The 13744-nt window shown below is 41.3% G+C and overlaps 1 protein-coding gene across 3 annotated transcripts in view; it reads right to left on the reverse strand.

Moving 5' to 3' along the window:
• The window catches only part of LOC106561374 (zinc finger protein 462-like), a 97783-nt gene that overhangs the window by 24324 nt on the left and 59715 nt on the right, over positions 1-13744 (reverse strand). For 2 of the 3 annotated variants that reach the window (XM_014125276.2, XM_014125257.2), the window contains exons 5-6: positions 11594-11997; positions 2938-3056 (exon numbers count right to left, since the gene is read on the reverse strand). In XM_014125276.2, the coding sequence (XP_013980751.2) occupies positions 2938-3056; positions 11594-11997 (523 nt within the window). The remainder of the gene's footprint in view (positions 1-2937; positions 3057-11593; positions 11998-13744) is intronic. The other variant, XM_014125267.2, reaches the window with a different exon arrangement.

Consider the following 13744-nt stretch of genomic DNA (forward strand, 5'->3'; position numbering starts at 1 on the left):
GATTTGATTTATTCCTATCCTTTATCTTAGATTTTCGGCTGAGATGGAGACGTGAATCCAACATATTCCTTATTAACTTGAAGATTAAATCTGAAATCAACATAAGCCTCAAGTCCTAGGCTTATATGTATTGTAAATTTTTTTGTTGAACCCTGGGTTGAATTGAAACATTAGTTGTTACTAACTTCAAATGCCGTAAGCCTAAATAGTATCCTTGATGATATATCACTTATGGTTACATTTTATTTGCTCTGTTAAACCTACCCTTTGAAGGACTTCGATAGCAACAGTGAATATATTTAGTTATTAATAGATAGATTCAATAATCATTCTCACGATAGCACATTGGCAGTAGTCAGTGACAAATACAAAGCTAAGCAGGGCTGACCTTAGTTAAAACCCTGGATGGGAGACTAAATAGGTAACTGTACTGTAGATAGTTCAACTCTCCAGTAGATGGTGCGGCCCAGCTTATTTTTTTTTTCTGATAGTGGATATACCATTGAAAATCTGACGTTGTTTCAGAGGTACAAATTCAACATATTTTATACAAGGTTCGTCTATGTTGAAAATTGGTTACCGTGATGACATAATCCCGTGGTTGAAATTGTATCCTCCAAACAACAGTTTTGATTGCTTTTTGCAAATCCAATGTATTTTCCACGTAGACTCTACGTCACAATGAGTTGACAAATTACGTTGAAACAATGTTGATTCAACCAGTTTGTGCCCAATGGGTATGGATTCCACAGCATACACATTATGCATTACCAAGGCAGCAATCAAAACCCACAGGCAAATAAGTGGCTGGATGATTGTGAGATTGATACAATATACAACAGAAGCAGAAAACATGGTGTTTTGACACCACCGCCAACAGACCATGTCAGAACACTTTCAAAATGTAATCAGATTCTAAATGGCTCTGGTTCGGAAGTCGATTATCTGAATCAACTGTTGATTGTTGTTGACTCATCTTTCTGTGTTATTTTCCAATCATAACTGAGACAACATTCGCGACTAGTTTTTGTACTCTCATTGTCATTTGTGATGATTGACTATCTATTCCTCTGCTCGGGCGTTGGTTCACTGGCTGCATTTGTGGAATCAATTTCTGTAGACTACAGAATCCTTTGCAAAAATACAAAATATCTAATGAAAGAAACATAACATTGAACAGAGAAAATATACAGGCTGTGTCTGCAATGGCACCCTTTTCTCTATATAGTGCACTACTTTTTGACCATTTTGGACTCAACCAAAGACTCGCATAGCTATGATATTCAATGGACTCAATCACAAGACAGTTTAAGATATTCCCATAGGGGACATCCTAAGGGAATGATGATATTAGTGTTGATTTAAGATCCTCAAACAGCTGTGGTAGTCAGACATTCAGACTAGCCCACAGCCCAATACACAGGTGTGGTCAATAACCCACTAGTCTGTTTCAGGATCAGTTTGTGCTGTTTAGCCAACTACAAGTAAAAATTCTACTTACAGTGCCTTCAGAAAGTATTCATACACCTTGACTTTTTCCACATTTTGTTGTGTTACAAGGTGGGATTAAAATGGATTCAATTGTCATTTCTTGTCAACGATCGACACAAAATACTCTGTAACGTCAAAGTGAAAGAAAAACATTTGTAAAACATTTATGAAAAATAAAACACTAATATATCTTGATTACATAAGTATTAAACCAATACATATCAATACATGTTAGAATCAATTGATTACAGCTGTGAATATTTCTGAATAAGTCTAAGAGCTTTGCACACCTGGATTATACAATATTTGCACATTATTCTTTAAGAATTTTTGTTCACACTCTGTCAAGTTGGTTGTTGATCCTTGCTAGACAGCCATTTTCAAGTCTTGCCACAGATTTTCAAGCCGATTTCAGTAAAAACTCAGAAACATTCAATGATGTATTGGTAAGCCACGCCAGCGTATATTTGGCTTTGTGATCTAGGTTATTATCCTGCTGAAAGGTGAATTTGTCTCCCAGTGTGTTGGAAAGCAGACTGAACCAGGTTTTCCTCAGATTCTTTTTATTAAAAAAACTCCCTAGTCCTTGCCAATGACAAGCATACCCATAACATGATGCAGCCACCACCATGCTTGAAAATATGAAGAGTGGTACTAAGTGATGTGTTGGATTTGCCCCAAACATAACCCTTTTTTATTCAGGACATAAAGTTTCACTTTAGTGCCTTATTGCATACAGGATGCATGTTTTGGAATATGTTTTATTCTGTACTGCCTTCCTACTTTTCACTCTGTCATTTAGGTTAGTATTGTGGAGTAAGTACAATGTTGTTGATCCATCCTCAGTTTTCTCCTATCACAGCCATTAAACTCTGTAACTGTTTTAAAGTCACCATTGGCCTCAAGGTGAAATCCCTGAGCGGTTTCCTTCCTCTCTGGCAAATGAGTTAGGAAGGATGCCTGTATCTTTGTAGTGACTGGGTGTATTGATACACCATCCAAAGTGTAAGTAATAACTTCACCATGCTCAAAAGGATATTTAATGTCTGATTATTATTTTTTACCGATCTACCAATAGGGGCATTGGAAAACATTCCTGGTCTTTGTTGTTGAATCTGTGTTTGTAATTCACTGCTCTACTGAGGGACCGTACAGATAATTGACTTATTGACTCAAGACATTTCAGCTTCCATTTTTTTATTAATTTGTAAAAATGGCTAAAAACATAATTGTACTTTGACATTATGGGGTATTGTGTGTAGGCCAGTGACACAAAATCGAAATTTAATCCATTTTAAATTTAGGCTGTAACACAACAAAATGTGGAAAAATTCAAGGGGTGTGAAAACTTTGAAGGCACTGGAAGTAGAAGTTTTGTCCCATAACAAACACTGACCACTCGTGAAGTCGTGGTGAGCACAGAGTAGTGAGGTGTGTGGTTTTTACCTGGGTGTGCTTTGTGCAGATGACTCTTCAATCGGCTCAGGTAAGCAGACTTAAAAGGACAGAGCTTGCATCTGAACGGCTTGTGGTGCCTGTGGTGAGACTGCACATGTTTGTCCAGACTGAGGAGAGAGACACAGACAAAGAGGAGAGAGAGTGAATGAGAAGAAAGGGAGGGAGACAGAGAGAGGGGGGGGTCAGAGTGGGAGAGAAAGAGAGATATAGAGAAAGAAACGCCTACACCAGGTGTGGGCAAACTACGGCACATTCAAATCCAGCCCACGGGAGGTTTGATAATTTAAAAAAAATTTAAACTCTTGAACGTCTAAAACCAGATAGAAAGTATGTAGAAATTAGAATGGACTTTTGAAATAACTGCCCTTTTCCTGGCCTGCAAATTGATTTTTACAAACAAATCAATTACAAAAAATATGTGCGGCACTTGAAATCCTGTGGCCCTTGAGCCAAAATGTTTGCCGACCCCTGGTCTGCACATATGTTTCAACACATCACAACAGAATACTTCCAAGGAAGCAGAGGGAATCTGATTGTACCTAACTTGATTTTCTGAACCACAACTAGCAGAGCATTTCCAATGACTATTGAGCAGAGGCCATAGCGGAAAACCATCTACCATGGTCCCAGTATCCCTAGTGTATCTCTGTGTGTCTGACTGCAAACCACATAGAAGGTATCTGGGGAATATGAATGTGTTTTCATCCCAGCCTCTTGGGTGGCATAGGAACACATTTACTTTCTGGGTCAGCAATACAGTGGGACTACACAAAGGAGCTGGGATGAGGTCTTTCAGCTTTGGATAAGAAGACAAATTACACTATCAAAATGTCTGCCATGTCTACAGTGTCTCAATGGATTCTACTGGAGTGAGTTTTGGAGGAAATGCGCATTCCATCTAGCCTGGTGCCAGATCTCTTTGGGCTCTTTTCTACCCCATTGCTCCGTCATTGTCAATCACAAACAGACTGGCACTTAGGCTACATTCCATCCAGAGTGTATGTCCGATATAAAGCACAGCTCAGATGACAGATGGCGTTGACAGATAGGGCTGCCGTGCTTCTAGCGCTTAGGAAACTTTGCAGTATATATATTTTTTGTGTTATCTCTTACATTATTAACTCATAATTTTTTGTGTGTTATTACAGCCAGGAAGAACTGGCTTCAGAACGGCGGTAACTCACCAGCATTATCAGCACTACGACCAGGAATACGACTTTCCTGAATCTAATCCTTTGTTTGTACCCCCCAGGGCAATTGAACTGATTCCAGAGGCTGACCCAAAACACCACCGGAGGAGAGGTCCTTGGAGTGAACTTCTAGTCCTACTCAGGAGGCGCGCACACCACCCACCGCTTCCGAGTATATTACTCGCTAAAGTTCAGTCTCTGGATAATAAAGCTTACGAGCTCAAGGCGAGGATTTCCTTCCAGAGAGACTTCAGTGATAGTAACATACTCTGTTTCACGGGAACATGGCTCTCTGTCTGAGTTCGTACAGCCAGTTAGGTTCTCAGTTCATCACGCAGAACAGGAAAAAATATCACTCCGGGAAGAAGAAGGGCAGGGGTGTATGTTCCATGATTAACTACTCATGGTGTGATTGTGATAACATACAGGAACTCAGGTCCTTTTGTTCACCTAACCTAGAATACCTCACAATCAAATGCCGACCGTATTACCTCTCAAGAGAATTCTCTTCGGTTATAGTCACAGCCGTGTATATTCCCCCTCAAGCCGATACCACGACGACCCTCAAAGAACTTCACTGGACTTTATGCAAACTGAAAACCACATATGCTGAGGCAGCATTTATTGTAGCTGGGGATTTTAACAAAGCAAATTTGAGGAAAACGCTACTGAAGTTCCATCAACACATTGACTGTAGTAGTCGCGCTGCTCAAACACTCGACCACTGCTACTCCAACTACTAGGATGCCTACAAGACCCTCCCCCACCCTCCCTTCAGCAAATCTGATCACGACTCCATTTTGCTCCTCCCTTCTTATGGGCAGGAACTCAAACAGGAAGTACCCATGTTAAGGACTATTCAACGCAGGTCTGACCAATCGGAATCCACGCTTCAAGATTGTTTTGATCACACGGACTGGGATATGTTCCAGGTAGCCTCCGAGAATAACATTGATGAATACACTGATACGGTGACTGGGTTTATCAAGAAGTGTATAGGAGATGTTGTACCCACTGTGACAATAAAAACCTACCCTAACCAGGAACCAAGGATAGATGGCAATATTTGAGCAAAACTGAAAGTTCGAACCATCGTATTTAACCATGACAAGGTGACTGAGAATATGGCCGAACACAAACAGTGTAGTTATTCCCTCCGTAAGGCAATCAAACAGGCAAAACGTCAATATAAAGACAAAGTGGAGTCACAATTCAAAGGCTCAGACACGAGACGTACAGTTGAAGTCGGAAGTTTACATACACCTTAGCCAAATACATTTAATCTCAGTTTTTCACAATCCTAGTAAAAATTCCCTGTCTTAGGTCAGTTAGGATCACCACTTTATTTTAAGAATGTGAAATGGCAGAATAATAGTAGAGAGAAAGATATATTTCAGCTTTTATTCCTTTCATCACATTCCTAGTGGGTCAGAAGTTTACATACACTCAATTAGTATTTGGTAGCATTGCCTTTAAATTGTTTAACTTGGGTCTTGCGTTTCGGGTAGCCTTCCCACAATAAGTTTTGGTTTGTAGGCCTCCTTGCTCGCACACGCTTTTTCAGTTCTGCCCACAAATGTTCTATAGGATTGAGGTCAGGGCTTTGTGATGGCAACTCGAATACCTTGACTTTGTTGTCCTTAAGCCATTTTGCCACAACTTTGGAAGTATTGTTTTCCTCCAAACATAACGATGGTCATTACGGCCAAACAGTTGTATTTTTGTTTCATCAGACCAGAGGACATTTCTCCAAAAAGTACGATCTTTGTCTCCATGTGCAGTTGCAAACCGTAGTCTGGCTTTTTTATGGTGGTTTTGGAGCAGTGGCTTCTTCCTTTCTGAGCGGTCTTTCAGGTTATGGCGATATAGGACTTGTTTTACTGTGGATATAGATACTTTTGTACCAGTTTCCTCCAGCATCTTCACAAGGTCCTTTGCTGTTGTTCTGGGATTGATTTGCACTTTCGCACCAAAGTACGTTCATCTATAGGAGACAGAACGCGTCTCCTTCCTGAGCGGTATGATGGCTGCGTGGTCCCATGGTGTTTATACTTGCATACTATTGTTTGTACAGATGAACGTGGTACCTTCAGGTGTTTGGAAATTGCTCCCAAGGATGAACAAGACTTGTGGAGGTCTACATTTTTTTTCTGAGGTCTTGGCTGATTTCTTTTGATGTTCCCATGATGTCAAGCAAAGAGGCACTGAGTTTGAAGGTTGGCCTTGAAATACATCCACACGTACACCTCCAATTGACTCAAATGATGTCAATTAGCCTATCAGAAGCTTCTAAAGCCATGACATAATTTTCTGAAATTTTCCAAGCTGTTTAAAGGCACAGTCAACTTAGTGTATCTAAACTGACCCACTGGAATTGTGATACAGTGAATTATAAGTGAAATAATCTGTCTGTAAACAATTGTTGGAAAAATTAGTTGTGTCATGCACAAAGTAGATGTCCTAACCGACTTGCCAAAACTATAGTTTGTTAACAAGAAATTTGTGGAATGGTTGAAAAACAAGTTTTAATGACTCCAACCTAAGTGTATGTAAACTTCCGACTTCAACTGTATACACTAAGTGTAGAAAACATTTGCAACCTAATACTGAGTTGCACTCCCCTTTGTCCTGAGAACAGCCTCAATTTGTTGGAGCATGGACTCTACAAGGTGTCGAAAGAGTTCCACAGGGATGCTGGGCCATTTTCCCACAGTCAAATTGGCTGATAGTGGATCTCTCCGAATAACTCATTCCAGATCATCCCACAGATGCTCAATTGGATTGAGATTTGGTGACTGGGCAGGCCACTGCAGTAAGATGAATTCTCTGTCATGTTTGTGGAACCATTTCTGGACAATCCTAGCCTTGTGGCATGGGGCATTATCCTGCTGAAAGAAATCTATTTGCACTGCTGCCATGAAGGACTGCACCTGATTGGTAATGATGTTCAGATATCCTGTGACATTCAAACATTGCTCCACTTTTATTAAGGGGTCCAATGTGTGCCATGAAAACACCCTCAACACAATCACACCACCACCATCACCAAAAGTGTGCAATGTTGAAACGCTGATGGATGCATGTACTCATGGGGTTTTCTCCATACCCTAGTCCTCCCATCAGCGTGAAACAGCAGGAACCAGGATTCATCAGACCAGGCAATGTGTTTCCAATTCTCAAGGGTTCAGTGTTTTCGTTCCTTAGCCCACTGCAGCCGCAGTCTCTTGTTTTTTGCTGAAAGAAGTGGAACTGAAATACCACATTGTGTCAAGGTACGACGAGTTGTGCATTCTTTTATGTGTCTTTGGGCAGCAATGTTGTACTGTACTGTCAGTTGACTAACCGTAGCCAGTCTGTTGCTCTGCACAATTTGTGTCAGCCCTCTTTGTCCTCTTTCCTCAATGGCCCGTTTTTGACCACTGGCTGGATATCCTTTTGGTGGTGGACCATTCTTTATACGCACGAGGAACTGTTGAGGGTGAAAAACCCAGCAGAGTTGCAGTTCTTGACACACTCAAACCGGTGCGCCTGGCACCTACTACCATATCCCATTCAAAGGCACTTACATTTTTTTCTTGCCCATTCACCCCTGAATGGCAACATACACAATCCATGTCTCAAGGCTTAAAAATCTTTCTTTAACCTGTCTCCTTCCGTTCATCTACACTGATTGAAGTGGATTTAACAGATGACATCAATAAGGGATCATAGCCTTCACCTGGATTCACCTGGTCAGTCTATGTCATGGAAAGAGCAGATGTTCCAAATGTTCTGTCCACTCACTGTAATATAATATATGCCATTTAGCAGAATATTTTATCCAAAGCAACTTACAGTCATGCGTGCATAAATTTTATGTATGGATGGTCCCGGGAATCAAACCCACTAGCCTGGCGTTACAAGCGCCATGCTCTACCAACTGTGCTAAAAGGACCATTATTCATCATAACAGTAACACACTCAATGTTAAACAATGCAGATGGCTAACGTCAGCGAACTCCAAATCCCAGAATGCCCCTGGTACATAAAGGTTATTTTCTGGATCAAAAAGGGGCTTAGGTGGTGTGTGTGGCATGGGGCATGGCAGGGTGCATAGCAATGGGCTGGATTTTAGATAACATTTTAGAGGCCCCCATCTTGCGGTGTAGAGAAATGTTTTAATATTTATTCCTGCAATTCTACAAATATCTCCATGGAGTTAAGAGAAAATGTAGTAGTTTTAAAGCTAACTTCCTGCGATTCTACATATTCTGCCATGGAGCTGAGAGAAAATTGTTCCGTTTTATGCATTTTGCCATGGCTTAATGCTGTGTTCTTTTGCTCAAACATAATAACAAAATCAATACCGCAAAATGCATTGTTTTGGGAATTTTAGCTTTTATTTTGGTGATTGTTAGTTCTCAAAGACTATATTATAAAAAAATATATAGGTCCATTGTCTTTTCTACATATTTAATATCTTTATATCTGGTTTTAGTCAGTTAAGTTTACAGTGAAAGTGTCTTTCCATCCAGAAAATGTATTTACAAAAAAAAATCATATTTATATACAGTACCAGTCTGGACACACCTACTTGTTCCAGGGTTTTTCTTTATTTTTCCTATTTTCTACATTGTAGAATAATAGTGAAGACATCAAAACTATGAAATAACACATATGGTATCATGTAGTAACCCAAAAAGTGTTTAACAAATCAAAATAAGTGTTTTATTTTAGATTATTTAAAGTAGCCACCCTTTGCCTTCATGACAGCTTTGCACACTCTTGGCATTCTCTAAACCAGCTTCATGAGGTATTCACCTGGAATTTCAATGAACAGGTGTGCATTGTTAAACGTTAATTTGTGGAATTACTTTCCTTCCAATCAGTTGTGTTGTGACAAGGTAAAGGTGGTATACAGAAGATATCCCTATTTGGTAAAAGACCAAGTCCATATTATGGCAAGAACAGCTCAAATAAGCAAAAAGAAACGACAGTCCATCATTACTTTAAAACATGAAGGTAAGTCAAAAGTTTCTTCAAGTGCAGTCGCAAAAACCATCAAGCGCTATGATGAAACTGCTGGTTCTCATGAGGACCGACACAGGAAAGAAAGAAGCAGTTACTTCTGCTGCAGAGGATAAGTTCATTAGAGTTACCAGCCTCAGAAATTGCAGCCCAAATAAATGCTTCACAGAGTTTAAGTAACAGACACATCAATACATCAACTGTTCAGAGGAGACTGTGTGAATCAGGCCTTCATGGTCGAATTGCTGCAAAGAAACCACTAATAAAGGACACCAATAAGAAGAAGAGACATGGTTGGGCCAACATGAGCAATGGACATTAGACCAGTGGAAATCTGTCATTTGGTCTGATGACTCCAAATTTTAGATTTTTGGATCCAACCGCCGTGTCTTTGTGAGACACAGAGTAGGTGAACGGATGATCTCCGCATGTGTGGTTCCCACCGTGAAGCATGGAGGAGGAGGTGTGATAGTGTGGGGGTGCTTTGCTGGTGACACTGTTGATGATTTATTTTGAATTCAAGGCACACTTAACCAGCATGGCTACCACAGCATTCTGCAGCAATACGCCATCCCATCTGGACTATCATTCGTTTTTCAATAGGACAATGACCCACACACCTCCAGGCTGTGTAAGGGCTATTTGACCAAGAAGGAGAGTGATGGAGTGCTGCATCAGATGACCTGGCCTCCATAATCACCCGACCTCATCACAGTTGAGATAGTTTGGAGTTGAGTGAAGGAAAAGCAGGCAAAAAGTGCTCAGCATATTGTGGGAACTCCTTCAAGACTGCTGGAAAAGCATTCCAGGTGAAGCTGGTTGAGAGAATGCCAAGAGTGTGCTACTTTGAAGAATCTGAAATATAAAATATATTTTGAATGGTTTAAAACTTTGCATTGCGCATGATGATCTTAGGCTTGTGTGTGGCTGCTTGGCCATGGAAACCCATTTAACGAAGCTCCCGACTAACAGCTCTTCCAGAGCAGCTCTTCCATGCTTCCAGGGGCAGTTTGTAACTAGGTAGTGAGTGTTGCAACCGAGGACAATTTTTACACGCTACAGCACTCGGCAGTCCCGTTCTGTGAGCTTGTGTGGCCTATCACTTTGCGGCTGAGCCGTTGTTGCTCCTATACTTTTCCACTTCACAATAACAGCACTTACATTTGACCAGGGCAATTCTAGTACGGCAGAAATTTGAAGAACTGACTTGTTGGAAAGGTGACATTATATGACGTTGAACGTCACTGAGCTCTTTAGTAAGGCCATTCTACAGCCAATGTTTGTCTATGGAGATTGCATGTCTGTGTGCTCGATTTTATACACCTGTCAGGAACAGGTGTGGCTGAAATAGCTGAATCTACTAATTTGAAGGTCATGACTTTTGGCCACATAGTGTAGAATGGTAGTCATCTTACATTTGGGAACTTCACAGACCTATTGATCAAACAACCATGAAAAAGGTATGCTCTCTCCCTCAGTTGCCTATGTACATCAACAACAACAAGATCAACAACTAATGCTAGCCAGAGAGAGATGAGCTAAAATCTAACGAGGGAACACTAGATAAACCCCCTCAAACTTTTTCAGCTAGTTGGCCGTCAAAATTGCACTGATAAACGATGGGGAGTAGTAGCCTGTTCGTCCTTCTGCAGGTTGTCTGCCAATGCATGCTTGTTCTAACCCACGTTTTGACAACTGAATGGGAACTTTCCTTCCTGCCTGCCAAATACATTGACGGACAACTAAGAGATATGCTAAATGTGGATAACAGTCGTTCAAGTTCAGCATAGCTAGCTAGCAACACGATTCACGTGTCTGTACACTTTCCTTCCGCTGCTCGCTGTAAACGGGACAAACAAAAGCAAAGCAATTGAAGTTGAATTCAATAATGCAAATGCATCAGCCTGTAATTTCATTAAGTAGAACTCAACTGTTGACTTGCTTGTGTGTCCTATTCGGCCCGCAGGCCTTGTGTTTGACACTTACGCTAGCCAATTAGCCAAGTTATGACTGACTTGTGATCATTGCCCTTGCTCGTTTGATTGTATTGACATTCCCAGCCTTAGTCACAGTAATCCGTTTTTGTTCAAAATATTGAGTCGTTGAAATTGAAACAGTGTATCCCGAATGAGTGGAGGCAGCAAGAAATGTACCAGGCCAGCTGTGATTTACAACCTGATAGCAATATTTGTTGGACTACCAAGAAATGTATTGGTGAATTATATTAATCATGCATGGAAATGCATCTATCTATTCTGCCAACAATGTCTTAGTGTACGTCATGGAATGTTGAGTCAAATAGAACCTATTTGTAAAACCTTTTATGAAGTTGGTTTTGTAGCATAAACTAGGAATTTTATAATAATATGATTGTCTGTTTGTTTCACATTTGCAAAGTAGTTAAAACACTGTCAGTTCCACTTTAAGTCTATATTATGTCCTCTTACTTGTGTCTGAAGGGGGAGACAAACTGGCAGTACTGGCAGCTGTACTTGTCCTCTCTGGTGAACATGGCCATGGCTGAGTGGCTCCTCTCGTGGGACCTCAGCCCCTGCATGGACATGAAGACACGGTCGCACTGGGCACACGGGTGTCCCCCAATAGGCCTCTCCTTCACCTGGTCAACGGGCAACACCGCCGCCCCAACCACCGGTGACATCCCAACTGCCATCTCTGCCGTCTCCATGGCAACAGCAGCCCCGGCGACCACCGGGCACATCGCAGCGGCCACCATCGTCAGGTCCTTGGGGACTGACTCCATGACAGAGTCGTTGGTCACCTCTTCCACCTCCCCGTTAGTGAGGCTGCTCTCAGCCGGGATGGTGGACAACGGCACATCTGCGACTTCCTGCTGTTGAAACATAAGATAAATATTTACTCTCAATTTCCATTTCACAAATATGCTCTGGCAGGTAACATGACATCGAGACTCATGCACTGTACTCCGAAATGTTGCCATTGTACGGGAGGTGAGTGTGCTAAAACAGTCTTGATATTCAAAGAGGACCTGGAATCGAACTCAGTCAGTCACACCTTTGTGGCTGTTATTAGATTCCTGAATTATTAGCCATAGAAAACTAACTTTGCCTTCCTGTAACTGTAGACATTAGCCCTGAAGAGGCCTCCTACCAGGCGACCAGAGACCACAGCCTGCCCTAAAAATGTTTTGCAATGGGAAACAGAAATGAACATTTCTTATTAGAGTCCAAGTCGTTTCAGTCTGTTTTCTTCCATTTCGTGCCTAATGAATACAACCCCAGGCTGCCCTGGTCTGTACGTCCCACTTCCTTGATCTGGGAAAGCACAAAGTGCTTCCTGTCCTGTGCCCCTCTCTCGCTCCGTCTCTCTCTCGCTCTCTCACTCTCTCTCTCTCACACAGACAGGACAATTAACAGACAGCCAACCTGGCTTTTTATGGCCTACGGGAAGCTCACTATTTCTGCTGAAGGACCTGACCCTGCACTTCATAGGACCATAAATAAGATGGGCGTCCACAGAGCCGCCCAGCCTTGTATCATCAGCCTATTCTCACCAAACTTTATGAGAGCGATGGGGACAGACCAGGGCCAGTCACAATGTAAATGGCAAGAGATCTAGTACAAATTAGTACAGAAACATCTAATAGCCTACATGTTCATATGAAACTAATATAGTATAATTATTCCCTTTCATTTGTATTTCTCTGGCAGACTTCATATCATCATATTAAAAACATTTCCAACACACTTATGGCCAAAACTCACCAAAGGCGAACATGCATGTGATTCATTTTAGAATGCATTGTTTTTAATTATAATGACCCAACCAGGCGGGTTGTCCGCTTTGACACCTCTCTCAATTAGGAGGTGTCTCTATTTTCGCATTTTATAGCTGATGCTGTAGTCACACAAAACAATACAAAAAATTTGTAATTATTCACTCTTTTTTTGTTGTTTTTTAATTGGAAGAGGTAGCCAAGTGTTGAGGCTTTACCATTCATACTAAATTAGACCAATTCGTCCACTTATGGAAACACAACATCGCTATCAGCAAAGATGATTGTAGATATGGACTATCCTGCTAGCATACAGTCTGGCTCGGATTAATTCAAAATACACCAGAGAACATAATTTAGCCACAGAGGATAAATCTTTTTTTTATTTTTTTTGTGGATTCAGTTTTATCACAAGCACATACAGGTAACTGCCAAAATAAAGGAAACACCAACATAAAGTCTCTTAAAAGGGTGTTAGGCCACCATGAGCTGCCAGAACAGCTTTAATGTGGCTTGGCATAGATTCTACAAGTGGACCTAAACCATACCAGGAAAATGCACCCCACACATCATAACATATACTTTGTATCCTTCATTTACTCAAGTGTTTCCTTTATTTCGTCAGTTATCTGTATGCCTACAGTCGGGAAGGCAGCAATTTGGGCAGCATTAGGGCTGTTGCGGTGACCGTATTACCGCCACACTGGCAGTCTTGAGTCATGACCGCAGTAAAATTTCACGTGACTGTTGAGTCACGGTAATCTCCTTTTATGCAGCCTGGACATGTGTTGGTAGGACCTAACTCCATCAGGTCGCTAATTGCCTTGTACTCAGGGCTCTATTG

Source organism: Salmo salar, chromosome ssa01, assembly GCF_905237065.1.
Source record: "Salmo salar chromosome ssa01, Ssal_v3.1, whole genome shotgun sequence".
Lineage (NCBI taxonomy): Eukaryota > Metazoa > Chordata > Actinopteri > Salmoniformes > Salmonidae > Salmo > Salmo salar.